The sequence below is a fragment of the Diaporthe amygdali genome (assembly GCF_026229845.1).
Source record: "Diaporthe amygdali strain CAA958 chromosome Unknown NODE_1_length_4327563_cov_65_473760, whole genome shotgun sequence".
Lineage (NCBI taxonomy): Eukaryota > Fungi > Ascomycota > Sordariomycetes > Diaporthales > Diaporthaceae > Diaporthe > Diaporthe amygdali.
The window spans coordinates 3,842,349-3,857,650 of record NW_026517021.1 but is presented as its reverse complement, the minus strand read 5'-3'; the positions used below and the strand labels follow the sequence as shown (position 1 = coordinate 3,857,650).

At 55.2% G+C, this 15,302-nt stretch overlaps 4 protein-coding genes across 4 annotated transcripts; 2 read left to right on the top strand and 2 right to left on the bottom strand.

Annotated features, from left to right (window-relative positions):
- Window positions 1–960: 960 nt before the first annotated feature.
- J7T55_006744 (Autophagy-related protein 8) lies at window positions 961–1,539 on the top strand (the record flags this gene model as incomplete). Its single annotated transcript, XM_053132042.1, has 3 exons — window positions 961–1,050; window positions 1,191–1,408; window positions 1,482–1,539. The coding sequence occupies 3 exons, from the start codon at window positions 961–963 to the stop codon at window positions 1,537–1,539; spliced, it is 366 nt and encodes a 121-aa protein (XP_053001507.1).
- Window positions 1,540–5,307: 3,768 nt separating this feature from the next.
- Window positions 5,308–7,985, bottom strand: J7T55_006743 (lim-domain binding protein; the record flags this gene model as incomplete). The annotated part of the gene is made up of 6 exons (XM_053132031.1): window positions 5,308–5,814; window positions 5,873–6,187; window positions 6,244–6,531; window positions 6,596–7,309; window positions 7,388–7,605; window positions 7,697–7,985. 6 exons carry the CDS (start codon window positions 7,983–7,985, stop codon window positions 5,308–5,310), a joined length of 2,331 nt encoding a protein of 776 aa, XP_053001506.1.
- A 3,346-nt stretch (window positions 7,986–11,331) lies between these two features.
- Window positions 11,332–14,181, bottom strand: J7T55_006742 (uncharacterized protein; the record flags this gene model as incomplete). Its single annotated transcript, XM_053132020.1, has 1 exon — window positions 11,332–14,181. One exon carries the CDS (start codon window positions 14,179–14,181, stop codon window positions 11,332–11,334), a length of 2,850 nt encoding a protein of 949 aa, XP_053001505.1.
- Window positions 14,182–14,946: 765 nt separating this feature from the next.
- J7T55_006741 (gon7 family protein) lies at window positions 14,947–15,255 on the top strand (the record flags this gene model as incomplete). The annotated part of the gene is made up of 1 exon (XM_053132008.1): window positions 14,947–15,255. The coding sequence occupies one exon, from the start codon at window positions 14,947–14,949 to the stop codon at window positions 15,253–15,255; it is 309 nt and encodes a 102-aa protein (XP_053001504.1).
- Window positions 15,256–15,302: the final 47 nt, after the last annotated feature.

Sequence of the window (15,302 nt, the reverse complement as noted above, 5' to 3'; positions counted from 1 at the left end):
CGTCAGCCAGTACAAGGTGGATATAAGAGGTGGACATGCGTCTTGATATTCATCTTTGTTGCCTAACATGCACATCAAAGACAAGACGGGAGGCAGATTCTCAGGTTCAAGACCCTGTGCCTGTTTGATGCGCTACCTATTGTACATAGGGCTGCGGGAGGCGAACAAGCATCAGGACTTAAACCGGATTCTGATAAGAGAAGGGAACGGCCGATAAGGGGAGGAAGGGGGAACATGTCGTCATCCGCGATCTGCGTGGGCATTGTCTGCTGTCTGCTGTCTGCCTTCTTTGGGTTCTCTCCTATGGTCATGGTAGGAGACTATACTGTAACAACCCCATCCCATGGGAACAAAAGCGTTCCAGGTGCCACCCTGCTTCCGGCCAGGTCTCTCAAATGACCGTGTTCACGTGGGATGGAGGAGGAGGCAAGAAGCCCAGCCCCTGGCCTCGCTGAGGGCCCCCCATGTCCTCCCCAGGTGCTAGGCTGCAGGTGCCTCCGTCTCGTCGGTCAACTGATAAGGGACACCGCCTTCCCCCCAAGCTGCACGGTACGGGGTACAAGCTACATGGCCAGTTGCTGCTAACAGGTTTCAGTACAAGCTCTGCTGCCTCGCAGATAGTGCCGTGCTGTGCGCTCCCCTTTAGTCATTCCCTCCTAGCCCCGCCCTCCGTCACGCCTTAGCTCGCTGACCACTCATCCATTCCGGCAACCTGGGGCGCCTTCATCACAGGCGGCAGCCCGTCAACGTACTCACGCAACCCACCCTACAACCTACACCTTCATTCTTCCCATCGACAACGGCATCATAGAATTCCACCTACAGGTATAACTCTCGCCATATCCCCAACAGCACTCCAGATCACTCCTCAGACGTGCTGACCCCGTACGCCAGCCAGACGCACAGCAGCCCATCCTAGCACATCGCAACCGCGCGACAGCCTCACCGACTCCCACCAAAATGCGATCCAAGTTCAAGGACGAGCACCCCTTCGAGAAGCGCAAGGCCGAGGCCGAGCGTATTCGCCAGAAGTATCTTGACCGTATCCCAGTAAGTATTTTGAAGAACATCCTCGTTCCAACTGGGAACTGTCGTGGGCGTTCACCCAGACACTCGCCGCTCCCGCTGCCACCGCTGCCTATCGCCTCCACTGTCCACGGAGCAACGGCTAACACGCTGTTCTCTTCCAGGTTATCTGCGAAAAGGTCGAGAAGAGTGACATCGCTACCATCGACAAGAAGAAGTACCTCGTACCAGCAGACTTGACAGTCGGCCAGTTCGTCTACGTCATCCGCAAGCGCATCAAGCTGTCCCCCGACAAGGCCATCTTCATCTTCGTCGACGAGGTCCTCCCACCAACAGCCGCGCTGATGTCCTCCATCTACGAAGAGCACAAGGATGAGGATGGGTAAGCACTGCCTTCAATATGCCCTGAACCCCTCGCAACGCCATAAGACCGAGCTGACAAATGCCCGACACAGGTTCCTATACATCACGTATTCCGGCGAGAACACCTTCGGAGGCTTCGAGTCGATCTGATCCTGCCCGAGCAGCCTCGCACTTGCAACTCGGCAGAATGATACCTTGACATGACTTTTCAGGCGACTCTTGGGGCGTTTTCGGTTGGGATCGATCCGTAGGGACTGGATGAATTTACGCAGTGTTATTGTCTGGTAGCTGGGGCACTCGCGGAAGCCTTGAGCGAGACTCCACAGGAGTGGTTTTGACGGCCGCCAGAGGAGGTAGACATGCGTTCTGTACCCCTCTGATTGTTACCCGCATACGGCCCCGTCCTTCCGGTCTCACTACTTAGCTCTATTTTCTCAATTTGATCGTTTTGACGACACGACTTTGTCTTGCTACTCTCTTCTCCGTGAGGCTTCAGAAAGGGAGCCTCGCTAGCTTCGCAGACTCGGAGTTGTTTTGCTTCTGTTGCCAAACTTTCAATATTTGCAGCGGCCCGATGTTTGAATAAGACGCACTCAGCCCGCTCACCGTGTTGGATGGCGAACTCTGCCGCGCGCTTGTGCCTTATACGATGATGATCTTAGGCCCGGAGAGATGCGATGAAACCCAGACAGTTTCTCGTTTCTGCCAGGCGCCTTCTGAATGCCTTGTTGTTGCTCATCTTGGGTCGTCTCAAGAAGACTGTTTCCGTGTCATAGTGAAGTTGACGGTGGTTAGCTTTACTGACACGACACAGGGTAATCCTTTCCTGTTTCCAAAGCGAAATTGTGCGAGCGATATACTATGGGACCGCTTTCCAACGGTTGGTATCACTTCGTCTGGCACCTCTCGTTGGTTGCCTGGTTCTGAAGGATACAGCGCACTGCACGTCGTACCAGAAGGAGAAAGGAACCCGTTTTACAGCTACTTGACTTGAAAGCTTGGCCAACATCTGGTGATATGACGTCGAAACCCTCCTTTGGCAGGCAACGTGTGTAGTAGCTTCAATTTGGTATTCATGTTAGAAGGTCAATGTATTAGCTGCACCTGGGAAGAGTCCTTCGGCGTATTAGCTTTGGTCTTCGTTTGACATGCTCTTCAATATTCAAGTCTTTCCACTCGCACAGCTTCACAAGGATGCTACACTAATTGATGGTTTTCATGAGGTTCATCATCTTACAGCCTCGCCATGCAGCCTCATTATAGGCATCACAAAGTGTGAAGCTCCATTGAGATTCTAACGTCATTATCATTCTCATACGGAGGATCTTTGAAAACTCTCAATAGGAAGTTGATGAGAACCACGCAATACATGCATATCTATTCTATGAGCACAGTCACTGATTGACACCAAAGACTTTCTTGAATGGCTATCGATCTTCGTTTCCACAAACCAAATGCAATGTGATAGCCTGTGGTAGGATATTCAGCCTCGCCAGATTGCCAACATGGACTGCTTGTACATTGAGGTTGAACATGAGAGCCCTACTGTCCGGTTCAAGTGGACATAGACTTGTGTTGAAAGCATCACGTAGCTCTCTGGCATCTTGCATTGTTGGCTTCCATGTGAATAGTTGAGCAGGGCTGTCAACAGGGCTGTGGCAACCATGTTCTTCCGCTTGCGGCGCAATGGCTTCGATTCTTCTTTGTGAAGACTCATCTTGCCACATAGATATTGTCCACGTCACTGCATAGGTGACTTTTTTTCTTCCTGGTCAGGTTTTTTTGATCAATCGTGATTCACTGTCAACAATGCACGTTCTATTTTCGTCCGTCTGTTGGCATTGTGACATAGAGAGGGCATCAGCCAGATGGTTGATAGCCGACTTTCTTTCCTTGTTCTGTAGCCCGTAACTCAGCCAGATAATCTATATCCTAGAAGTTCCAATCAAATGTCATTCTCGAATAAATAAATACTGAGTCAGAATTAATAACTACTTTCAAGTAGATGTCAGTCGGAATGCGGCACTCTTCCCCCGTTATCTTTAGGAAGCGCATTATCATCCTCACAAGTGTCTGCATCACAACCAGTTGACACTAATCAACACTTACGACAATCTCAATCAGAACACACAGCCGTCTTCTCACATATATTCGATCGAACACAAGTTGAGAGCTCGAAGCAATATCCCAAAAGCAACGATGTGAGCATTGACAACGAAACGACGCCGAGTCTTTTGGACATACCAGAGAACTACCACGATCTGCGCAAAATTTCATCGCCATATGGCCAGTGTCTGGTGCTGCCATATCTCGCCAGCTGTCGCACCGCCCAGTTGAAGTCACACAGTTGACATGCTTCTACAACGAGACCAGCAAGGAGTAGCGGATCAACTCGTCGTGTCTGAGCACAACAGGCCAGGCTTGATCAGACTGTCACCACCAACCTTCTGTGAGCTCCATAGAGCCGAAAGAACAGACGCATTGTGAGTGCTAGAGGAACAAGTTGCAATAGTGCTTAACCAACTATGCGCTCAAGTATTCTGGCCTGCCCAGCACTCTCAAACACGTCCACACAAATTTGCTCTTGTTACCTGCTTCCAGGTGCCGCTTTCAGGGTTTTGGGGACCATGTTGTGTAACAGACCCTTTGAACAAGTACTTAGTCAACTGAAATGCCTGAGTGCACTTTGTGGGCAGGGCTTTCTCTATGTGGCTGATCCCGGAAACCGTGAGCAGTCGAGAAGGCACCTCAAGAGTGCTTCGAGACACGCAATTTGCTCTGCTCTATTGTCGAGGCGGCTTGAGAAAACGCTGGCCCTATACCTACGCATTTCATCCACACACTCACAAAGGCATCCAGGATGCACAAAAGACGAAGAAGCCTGATTCGTCGAATTTGGGTATGATTGACTTCTCTCCACGGCTCTGATCAGAACGACCTCTTCCAGTGACTACTACTAAGGACATCATTAGCTACCAAGAAAGCCCACACCGACGCCGAGCCCTGAACAAGTAGATAATCAACCAAGTATGAAAACAACAAAATCCCCTACGATTCCCACTAACCTACCCAGAGTTCCCGTAAACACCAGCGACCGTGACTTGCTTTTTTGGGGGATCTGTTGGACTTTGCCGCACCGCTTCTCCGCCCTCTCTCCTTGCATCTCCCCTCACCCCAGACAAGGTCAGCCATCCAAAAATGAAAACAGAGATTATGTTCTTCCGTTGATGAGTATGCACCGAGAACAAGCAGTTGGGTTTTATGATACCAATGAACGCCACAAAAGCAGAAAAGCCTCCCCCAGGGATTATCGTACAAGTAGCGGCGTACCACGGCGCTCTCGCGTGAAGATGACTAGATTCTCATTATCATTCGTGTTGCGTCGGCGTCCTTGATTTTTCGTCCTCGAGGGGCTGTCAGCAACACTGTTTCGCCGTGATACGTTGCTGAAGGGCTGTCGAGGCCGCCATATGGGTTGCGCAAACGCGTTGCAAATCGATCAGGAAGCGAGATCTTTTGCATCCTCTCGGACCCGCAACAGCCCTGGCTCCGCCTGAATACGCCCTGCCTCGTCGCACGAAGGTGGAAAGATCTCGTTAGCACCAGAAAGGTTATCAGATATCCCTCGACCCGAGACACCGACTGAAAAGGCCAGCACTCAAATTCTCAGGTTTATCCTGCTAACGATGGTTCGATCCGGACCCTGTTGGAAGGACCGCTGATTAAGTAAAAGATGTGGTGATGTCGAACGCCAGTCATGATATTGAAGATGCCGCCATGCTTAGTGAGAATTCAAACGCCGGCTGAAGAGAATGTCCAAGAACCGAAGATCAGCAAGGCGACAAAGTTTGTCGCCTATTCTATTCTGCTTCCTGCCCTCTCGGTCTTGAGTCGCTTCCGCTGGGCTCGCTAGCAGCTCTACGCTGGGTTGCCTTTCATTCTCTTCTGCATCCTTGGTGTTGGAGGCTTCGTCTTGTTGCCGGCAACTCCATTAACCTGTGGGACGCCACCTGCAGCTGATGGCGTTGGGGCATTTCCTGGAGTGTCTTCCTCAACCTTGACGCCGGAAGGTCGTCTTCTCTTCTGGCCGGCCGGCGACGTATTGGCGCTAGCATTTGAGCTGCTTCCCTGCTGGCTGTGTTGCATTGCCATGGCGGGTGCCTGCATTGCACCTGCTGCCGGGCTGCCAACATGCGGTGAGCCTGGTAGCTGGAGGTGCGCGGCGTGAGGGCTCGCGCCCATTGGGAACTGGCCGAAGCTTGGAGTCCGTGGTCCGTTTGGCATGACCTGGCCGTTCATGTTCGGTGCACCGGCCTGGGGGATTTGATTCGAAACGTAATCGTCCAAGACCTGATAAGCGCCCATACTAGGATGCTGATGTGCGGCTTGGAATAGGGGGTTCATCGTGCCCATGACCTCGACAATCTGTCGGCCCCTACGTTAGTGTTGATCCAAGCTACAAAGTAGATGTTGGATTCAGTACCTCTAGGAATTGAAATTGCTGCTCCGTGATTCCTACACCATGCTTGACGGCGGAATGGGGGATGTCGAGGTCTGGGGGCGGATTCTGAGGGCTCTTCTTCGGCCGCGGTTTGCTCTTCTTGCTCATTTCAGGAGACGCGGTAGAGCTGTCCGAGTTGACCGTGCGCCACTCCTTTATCCACTGGTGGTTGGGCTTCGCGCCATCGACGACCACAGTCCTCGAGACGTACTCGTCATGATCTGTTGAGACAAACTCGAACAGATCGATTTTTGACTCGGCGTCAAACTGGACGCGGATGTTGCCAACGTGTACCACCTAGATCAAACAGGTTAAGTGACCGATCTCAAGGGTGGAAAGCCGAAGAAACCTACATGAGATGTCTCGAACCACATTGTGACACTGGCATTGCCGTTCTCGATGAGATGGCAGTCACCCGGCAGTGGCTTATCTATCGTCCCTGCACCGAGCTGCAGTTCTATCTTGGAAGCACCGCTGGCCTGAAAGTAGTGCGGAATTGCCGGATAGTTCATCTCTACCTGCTTGTCTCCTGACGCCTCCGTGTCGGCTTTGTTGCGAACGTTTGTTCGGTATATACCCCGAGGAGAGAAGAAGCGATGCACGAATTCCTGCCAGTGTGCGATATCCTTGTCTTTTGCAAGCTGGAGACAAAAAGTCAGTACTCAGGCCGTGGTTAGCTGGAAAGGCACGAGTCTGGAGACTTACAGACGAGTATCCACTGAGATGCTCTTGGAAGTTCATCAACCGAAGCAAACAGTGCCCCTTCATACCCTCGCGCTTCTGCGCTTGAGCCATCATACTGGCCTGCTGTTGCGCAGCGACCAGTTGTGCGGCCTGCGGCTGGTTTGGTTGAGCCTGCGCCTGAGGCTGCTGCTGCTGCTGCGCTGGCGGCGGCGGCTGTTGCTGCTGCTGTTGGTTCGGCTGTGCCTGGTTCGGGCCTTGGGGTTGACCTTGGGTTGGCTGAGGTCCATTGGCTTGCGCGGGGCCACCCTGTCCAATCTGCTGTTGAGGTGTTGGCTGAGGCGGCCCCGGCTGGGATTGTGGCTGTTGTTGTTGCTGCTGCTGCTGAGGAGGAGTTTGGTGGGCTGCCTGCTGCTGGGCTTGTTGTTGTTGCTGCTGAGCTTGCTGCTGCTGCTGTTGCTGTTGTTGCTGCTGCTGCTGAGCTTGTTGCTGTTGAGCTTGTTGCTGCTGCTGCTGCTGAGCTTGCTGTTGCTGCTGAGCTTGCTGCTGTTGCTGCTGCTGGGCTTGTTGGGCTTGATGGGCCTGCTGCATGGCCTGAAGTTGAGCAATATTGATCTGGGGGTTCATCTGACCGGGCTGGTTCGGATGTTGCCCCTGAGCCATTTGCTGGTTCGCCTGCTGCTGTTGATGATGTTGTTGCGCTTGTAGCAGCTGCTGCTGTTGCGCCGCCAAGAGGGCCTACGCATGCATGGGTCAGATCGCCTGCGAGTTGAAGAAGGCCACGGCCGAGCTCTGCCGACTCGGATGGGAGCTTACCTGTTGTTGTGGGTTCGGCGCCTGCTGACGAGCTGCCATCTGCCTCTGCTGCTGCATCGCTTGGAACTGGGCCATCTGCGCAGGGTTGATCTGCATGTTGCCCATCATCTGCATACCACCTGGCATGTTACCGTACATCTGTTGCGCCATCATCTGCCTCTGTTGCTGTTGCAGTGCCTGGAGGCGCTGTTGTTGCATGTGCTGTTGGGCGGCTGCATCTGATGCATTCGACGTTAGCCCAGACGCAATGAAAGGGGGGAAGAGGTGGCTTGAGGTGAGGCCAAGCTCCTCGCGCACAAGGCTACTCACAGTTCATCTGAGTCACGGGCTGCTGGGGGAACATGTGCTGGACATTTGGGTTCAGGTGCTGCATGGCGTGGGCGTTTGCACCGGGAGGCATTCCTGCGCCCATGAGGGCTGGGTTGACCTGGCCGCCAGCGCCGGACACGGCCATCTGATGCGCGAGGTGGTGTGGAATTCCGGGCTGGGAGCCGGGCTGGCTGGGATTATGAGCCATGCCTGGAGCCATATGATGGCCGGGAGGGACACCGGGGTGCTGCATGCCACCAGGGTGTGGAAAGTTCTGCGGCACCTGCATGCTTGCCATCATCTTCGACCCTCCACGGCGTGGGTATGGACGTTGTGCCTATCCTGTGCTCTCAGAGTCGCATGCGCTGGCTCGTGCAAGAGAGAGATGGGGGTGGCAGAGGGTGAACGATTGATGGACCCGGGCCGACTTTTTTCGCAGAAGGCGCAGTCACCAACACCAATGGCGGAGGGTCGGGGCGTGTAGCGGGTCGCGTCGATGCGACGAGGACGATGGGAGCGGTCGCGGAGGATCGTCGGCACAATCGCGAGGGACAGGTCGCCGGCGCGAGGAGCGAGTGATCGCCGTGGATTATATCGAAGAAGGACGGGATGCGGGTTGGCAGGGCAGGGTCCAAACCGAACAAGGAAGGACGGATGATTAAGGCACGGCGGGAATCAAACGGACGGCGGGTGGCTGACGGTTGGGACAAGGTTGATTGACGTCTGGGAAAAAAAGGGTAGACAGTCGAAGTTGTCTGCCTCGCTGCACCCAAAAAGCGTGATTTCCAATTGCCCGTGCCGGTGCAGCAAGTGGGGAAGGGGAGCAGCGATGGCCGAGCGACACGACAGCACAGCAGAGCAAGGCTGTTTTGAGGCCGGTCGTGAAGTGGGAAAGTGGGTGGGCGGCGGTGGCAGCAAGAGGTGGCAGCAGTCGGGGGGGTTTCCAAGGTGCAGCAGTGCAGGTTGTCGACGGTCGAGGCTTGGTGCAGCGGATCGACGTGTCTGGGAACTGGAACTGGAACTGGGACTGGGACTGGGCTGGACTAGGACTGGACGGGCAGACGGGGGACTGGAGGGACTGGAGACAGCAGAGCTGCCAGGGGACCACCACGACAAGGAGATGGGGGGGGGACCCTCTATGGCAAGGTAGAGGGAGATGCAGTGCAGCTGCACAACGTGGTTGCTCCAAAAAAGGCGACGATGGGATGGGGAAAGGCCTGCCAAAGCCGATGGGCGGATGGCCGACTAATGCCCAATCGAATATTCGAGTGACGGGGCCCAGAGGGACGGGGTGGCTGGCTAGTTGGCTGGCTAGTTGGCTGGCTGGCTGCTGGCTTGCTTCCCTCCTGTCGGTTTATGCGGCTGACAGCAGAAAGTGGGTTGGGTTGGCTGGGGGGACCACGGGTGTCAGATTGTAGTCCTGCTCATCTGCAGCTTTGCTCGTAGCCTCGTAGAATGAGAGACAGAAGACGAAGACAACAAGCAAAAGTTTTGCCTTTGCAAAGCTATAGCAAGAAGAGAGAGAGGGGGACAGAATTATAGACTGCAGAGGGCAGATGGGGAGAAAAACACCAGATTGATCCCGACGGGAAAGGTCTTCTGATCTTGAATCCTAACGACTCCGACAACGCCCAGCAGCAGCAAGAGCAGCACCAGAGGCAGCAGCAGCAGCAGCAACTCGACCGTGGACGGCCTTTGCTGACGCGCATGGTGCATATCGTGATGAGATTGCAGATACTTGGGCAGAGTTATGCACTCAGGGGGGCCAGGCTTCTCCGTCTTCCGTCTCAGAACTGGCAGAACCGTCCACTCATAGAGCACGGGACTCCCCGCAGACCAGAGCACGGGCGCGTGATTCTCGGCTACCTGAGTATGGCAGGCAGATTGTTGAAATTACTAGATTACGTCCCTATCTCGGTCCCATCTAACGGTGAATGGATTCAAAACGAACATTACACCAGTCTTTCTAGTCTGCTTCTTCTCTTGACAAAGTCGCAGATGGGAGAGAGCCTCGGCCAGCCAGAAAGGACTGCTGAGGCAGAGCTTATTGCTGACCACGGCAATTAGTCTTTTTTTGAACAACAGCTCTCCCCCCAAAAATGGACCGGACCAGACCGCCCGGGTATCCTGGACATGACGGGATCCGTTTGGGCTCCTGACCAGCCCACGCTAGTCCGCCCGTCTCCTGATATGGACATAATAGATATATGCATTTATGCAGGGTCTCCACGCGATTCGCTTCGGCCCGACAGGGTTCCGTCCCAGCCAATGCCGGCCGAGATCAGAGATCAGCAGGTGGGTACGACAATCTCGCAGCATTGGGCAGTGGCCGAGATTTTTCCTTAGTCTTCCATAAAGGCCCCCACCCGCGGCCGCTGAATGCTATAAAAATTTCAGCCTCATACGCAGCAAACTTCGACCACGCTCGTTCACCTCTCGTCACCACCAACCTTTTCTTCTTCACTCCCTCCCGTGTGTCCTTGACACAACGCAACGTCCCGCCTCTCAAAAGCACACAGAGCGCGCACAGCAGACGAGCATCAGCATGCTTCATTTCCTCCTGACGCGCAGGTCTGTTATTTTTTGAGAGCCGGGACGTCAGCACTACAGGTAAGACTCACGCTCTTCTATTTTTGATCACACAGCACGAGAAAAAACAACAACAGCGGCAAACCCCCTGCAGCACGCAAAACCTTCACTTGATGACAACTTTAAGCAAACGTCTTCTTTTCCCAACTGAATCGACCATGAAGAAATCTAGTCTGTTCGGGTTCCCTCGCAAGCGCCTTCGCAAGCGCATTTGACGATACCTGTTACTTGCCAGTATTTTCTGTCTGAACTCATGAAGGATACCTCTGTTGCATGCAAACACACAATGCGAGCGTTCAACGACGCGACCGTGGGATGGCCCATTTGCTGACCTCGCATCACAGGGACACTCTTTCTTGTTTGCTACCTCGACTTGCTGAAATGCTAACCTCACCAGCATTTCGCGATTTGCTACATGCCAAGGTTCGTACATCGTCTTTCTTTCATCCCCACCCCCCATCAGATGATGAAATTTCCATACAACGTTCGCAGTTTCCACTCGAGTTCCCGTTCAAGCCTATAGGGAACAGATGAGGGGCAATATACTTCCTTGGATGTCTTATGATCAACAAAAATTATCCTTTTTTGAAACCGTCTGCTGTATATCTGCATAGATGCTGACTGGGTTCACAAAGTTCTAGGTTTAAATAAGTGCTTTAATGCTGGCATTGCTGGACTGTGACGGGCGTCGAATGATGCCGTCAAGAAACGAGGCGGTACTGCCTGAAGATTCAAATTCTTTGGTCCAGTCTGTCCTTGACTTTACTCTTCGCGTTCATAGCTATACAGACATGTACAAATACAAATTGATCAAACAATCACATTGTGTCCTTTCCCCCTAAAGCAGCCCCCTTCCAATCGGTGGGTATGTTCCCAAGTGTGTATTCCTGTGCGCCTTGCAGCAAAGACAGATTCCGTCCTGCCCTCTTTTGTCGTAGAAAACATGAAAGCCCACCCACGCAGCCAATTTCAAAGATACTCGCACACGGCACGAGCCGCACACCCTGCTGACAAGCAAAGAGAGACGCCGGTCAGTCTCTCGCCTTCTAAGCAACGCTGATCTCCTCCCTGTTGCTGTTGCCTCGCGCGACCCGCCCGCCGACGATGCCCCTCCTGTTCCTGCCCGTGCGGCCCCTCCCGAGCCAGTTGAGCTTGAGCAGCCGGCTCAGCTCCTGCACCATCGTCGTGCCCTCGTCGCCGCCCTGGCCCGTCCCCGCCAGCACGCTCATGCACTGCAGCATCCGCCCGACCATCTCGGTGACCTGCTTGCTGTCCTCGACGTTCTGCTCCCGCAGCGACAGGCCGAGCAGCGACGTAGACGAGGACGCCGCGCCCGCGGCACCGCTCCCAGCGAGGCTGAGGCTGCTGGTCCCGGGCGTCAGCTTCGGCGGCCGCAGCGAGGACATGTTCAGCGAGTCGGACCCGCCGTTGCTGTGCGCCCCGCTCGACGCGAACGAGACGTTGGACAGGCCACGGCTGCGCCCGCCCGCGGCCAGGTCGCCCAGCAGCGTCGTCGAGGTTGAGTTGTAGCTCGCCGTCGAGGGGTCCAGCGACATAGCTGTGCCCGGCCTCTGCTGCGGCGTGTATGGGAACCCGGGTGCCGACTCTGTACCGGGGGAGGTGGACATGAAAGTGTCGGCCTGCATCGGGCTTGCGAGCGCCATCCCCGGCAGGTGTTCGAGCGACAGCCGCGAGAACATGGTCTTGAGCTTCTCGTACCGCGGCAGGATGACCACGTCCCGGAAGCTCGTGAGCACCAAAGTGCGAATGTCGAGCACCGCAGACGCCGGCGCGAGGTTGACGTTGCCGTCGCCTGCTGGCGAGCTCGCGATAACGCCGCCCCAGAAGTCGCGCGCCTGCTCTGGTGTCATAAGCGTGCCGTTGCCGGCGAATTCCTGGTCCAGGGGCAGGAAGACAGCCTGCAAACAGGGCGTGATGTGCGTGAAGACGGTCATCCAGGCGTCTACCAGTGCGGGTATGAGGCGGTCTTCCGCGCCTCTAAGGAGGTTTCGGTCAAGACTGAGGAAGCCTGTCTGCAGCAGTCCACGGAGATCTTCCAACACCATATTAGGAGATCTTCGTTGTATGCAGTATTGGAGGTGCAATATCACAATGCGGTTGAAGTCCTCGATTGGGAGCTTCAGCTCTTCAGCCTCAAAGATGACCAGGAGCTTAGCTCTCAGATACGGCCAAGCATCGTCCAGAGACATGCTATTGAGGCCATACTTGGCCGAATCAATGGGCTCCTGATACATGGGATGCGCACTCAGGGAACCCAAGCTTCCTGGTCCGGCCCACTCGCTTGGATTGCTAATAGATTCGTTCGTTTCGGCCTTTTCTTCCTTGCGGCCGTGTCTAAGGGCGCGTCCACCATGCCGTAGGTCGAGTCCACTGATGTTCTTGAATGTTCCCGCGCTAAATGTGCTCGAGTTCGGACCAGGACTAGATGGTATGTTGAAGTTATATATACTGCTCGGAGCACTTGGATCCGTGGGTCGTGAGTTGCTCGCTGCAGAGGATAGTTGTAGATGGTAGTCGTCCTTGTCCTTGGGCTTAATCCTTTGCCTGGATAAAAAGTGGTGTTTCTTCTCCTTGCCTTCCTTCTCAGCAGGCTGGTCCACCGGTCGAATTGTCGCCGATGAGGCATTCGCCATGTTGTAAAAAGACTGGCCTGTCGAGTCCAGACTTGTAGTGCTGAAGTTGGCCCTCTGCAAGGCTGAAAGTGCCGAACCAATCTTGCTCGGACTGGGCAGCGGCTTGTCCTTCGACTCCCCCTTGGTGCCGATCTTGCCAGGCCGAGAGAACAGCTTTACTTTGGACGACTTCTCTGGTTTCTTCTCGGGCAGAGGCGGTGGCGGCGGAGGCGGGGGCTGGGGCGGTATTTGAGATATTGGCGACGTCTGCCCAGATCTGGGGAAGACAACGTTGGCCGCCGTCGTGGCAGCGTTGCTCCCAAGCAGGCCGTTGTGGTACCCTTGGCTGCCAAATCCTGTTTCTCTCGGAGCGCTCGCCTCTGTCAAGCTCAGCACCGGGGGGTTCAGAGCTGAACCGCTCCCTCTCTTGCCTGTGGGCTGTGGGGCCTCGTAGTGTTCGCCTGGTGTAGGCACGGTCTGTGAGCGCTGTCTTGAATGCTGCAGCATCTGCTGCGACTGCTGGTGGCTTAGGACGGCGGCCTGTGCCGCAATATGGCTCGCGGGAAGGTCGCGCTGGCTGGGCGATTGCTGAGACATGCCGCCGTAATTCGATAAATTTGATGTGGATATAGAGGGCAGGGAGGGCTCGAAGACACCGGCGTTCTGCGAGTGCTTGCGCGAGTGGCCTAGGGATCTGCTCAGGCTGGCGGTGCCTGCGTTCGATGGAGGGAGGGTCAGAGGCGAAGCGTTGCGGAGTTGTGGGTCATGGCTACCGGCCACTGACCTCGCTGCGACAGCAGCAGCGTTGGCGAGGGGCGAGGGGGTCGGGCGGGAGAAGTTTTGCAGGCTGGCAGCGCTCGAGTTTGAATGGGCAGTCGTGAACCCTGGGTAGGCGGGAGTGGACGAGCCAGTCGCCGGCGATGATGCCTGCTGTGGGAACTGTGGGTTATATTGTGACGTAGGGCTGCGTGCCTTCGCGATATGCACGGAGACGGAGTCTTCGCTCGAGGATGATTCGACCCGTCGCACTCGCGGGCGCTGAGGGGGGGGCAGGTCTGCAGATGCGGCGGCGGCGGCAGCGGCAGCATTAGCACTCGAGGAGGAAAAGGACTGGTAGTCGCTTTGGCTCCTATTACTACTGAAGGTGTTGGAGTTGGCGGTGTTGTTGTTGCTGCTGCTCTGGCTCTGGGTCGGCTCGTTTCGAGGCAGGGGCGCAAAGCTGCCAGGGGCCCTGCCCCCGAGCTGGGGTCGTGCTGGCTGCATTCTCGTGGGAACGACGTTCGGGACGAGTACATGCGAGGAAGCTGTTACATCTTGGCCAGCGGGCAGGCAAGAGAGGTATCGAGTATCAGGTATCGGGCATCAAGCGCAGTGTTCATCCCAGGTCACCAGCGTCTCGACTCCGACGTCTTGATTTATGCCTCGGTGCGGTGGGCGCAGGATGCCGGCCGCTGTAGATCGCTTGATGGCCCGCGGATGATCGCTCGCCGGGTTGATCGGAGGGAGGATGCAAGAGTAAGAGCAATAGAAGGAGACAGTGAGGGAGAATGACTGTTCGTGCGTCTTGTCAAGAGCTGAGTGAGTTTCTGTTCACAAGCGTCCGTCTCTAGGCTAAGGTGGTTGGCGTCCGTCTGGCTGAGTGGGAGGCGGGCAAACCGTCCGTGGCCTTGGCTGCGACCACCCACCAACCCATCAATGATCCTCGCCATTAAACCCCTTGTCGAGGCCAGAGGGCAAGGGATCCTGCCGATGACCGCATCCCCCATTCCTTGGTGTTCACACCTGGACCCCTGCTCTGCTTCTGCTGCTCTTTCTACCCCACTATTCAGCCTCCCAAAGCTTCGTTGAAAACATTCCAAGGTACCTTCCCACAAGCCCGCCGACGATCTTCGCCAAGGTATATCATTTTGACTGTTGCGGAGTTTTTCCCTTGACCTCGTCACGTAGCAGACTGCCACTTCGAGACGGACAATTGTTCGAGCATACGACAACTCCTCTTCCTCTTGCACTCTTCTACGACAAACAAAGATGGCCACCAACAACCAGAAGCTGTCCCTCACTGGGACCTACTCATCTCCTAGCAATGCGCCTTTCACCACCACCCACGATCTGCAGGCGCCCGCATCCGGCACGGTTAACCCGACCGTCGCAGACAAGACCAAGTACCTGAGCGACCTGCGCAAAGCCACGGCAGCAATGCAGGACCAGATCAACAAGGAGCTCACCCAGCGGATGGAAGAGGACAAGGCTAGGGAGGCCGGCAAGAACGGCAAGGTCGCGGCCGATGACGCGAAGGAGGAAGAAAATTATGGCGAGGAGGTGCAAGAAGAGGATTGAAGGACAAAAGCCATTAGTACCAAGGAGAAAGTAAAAAAGGAAGCACG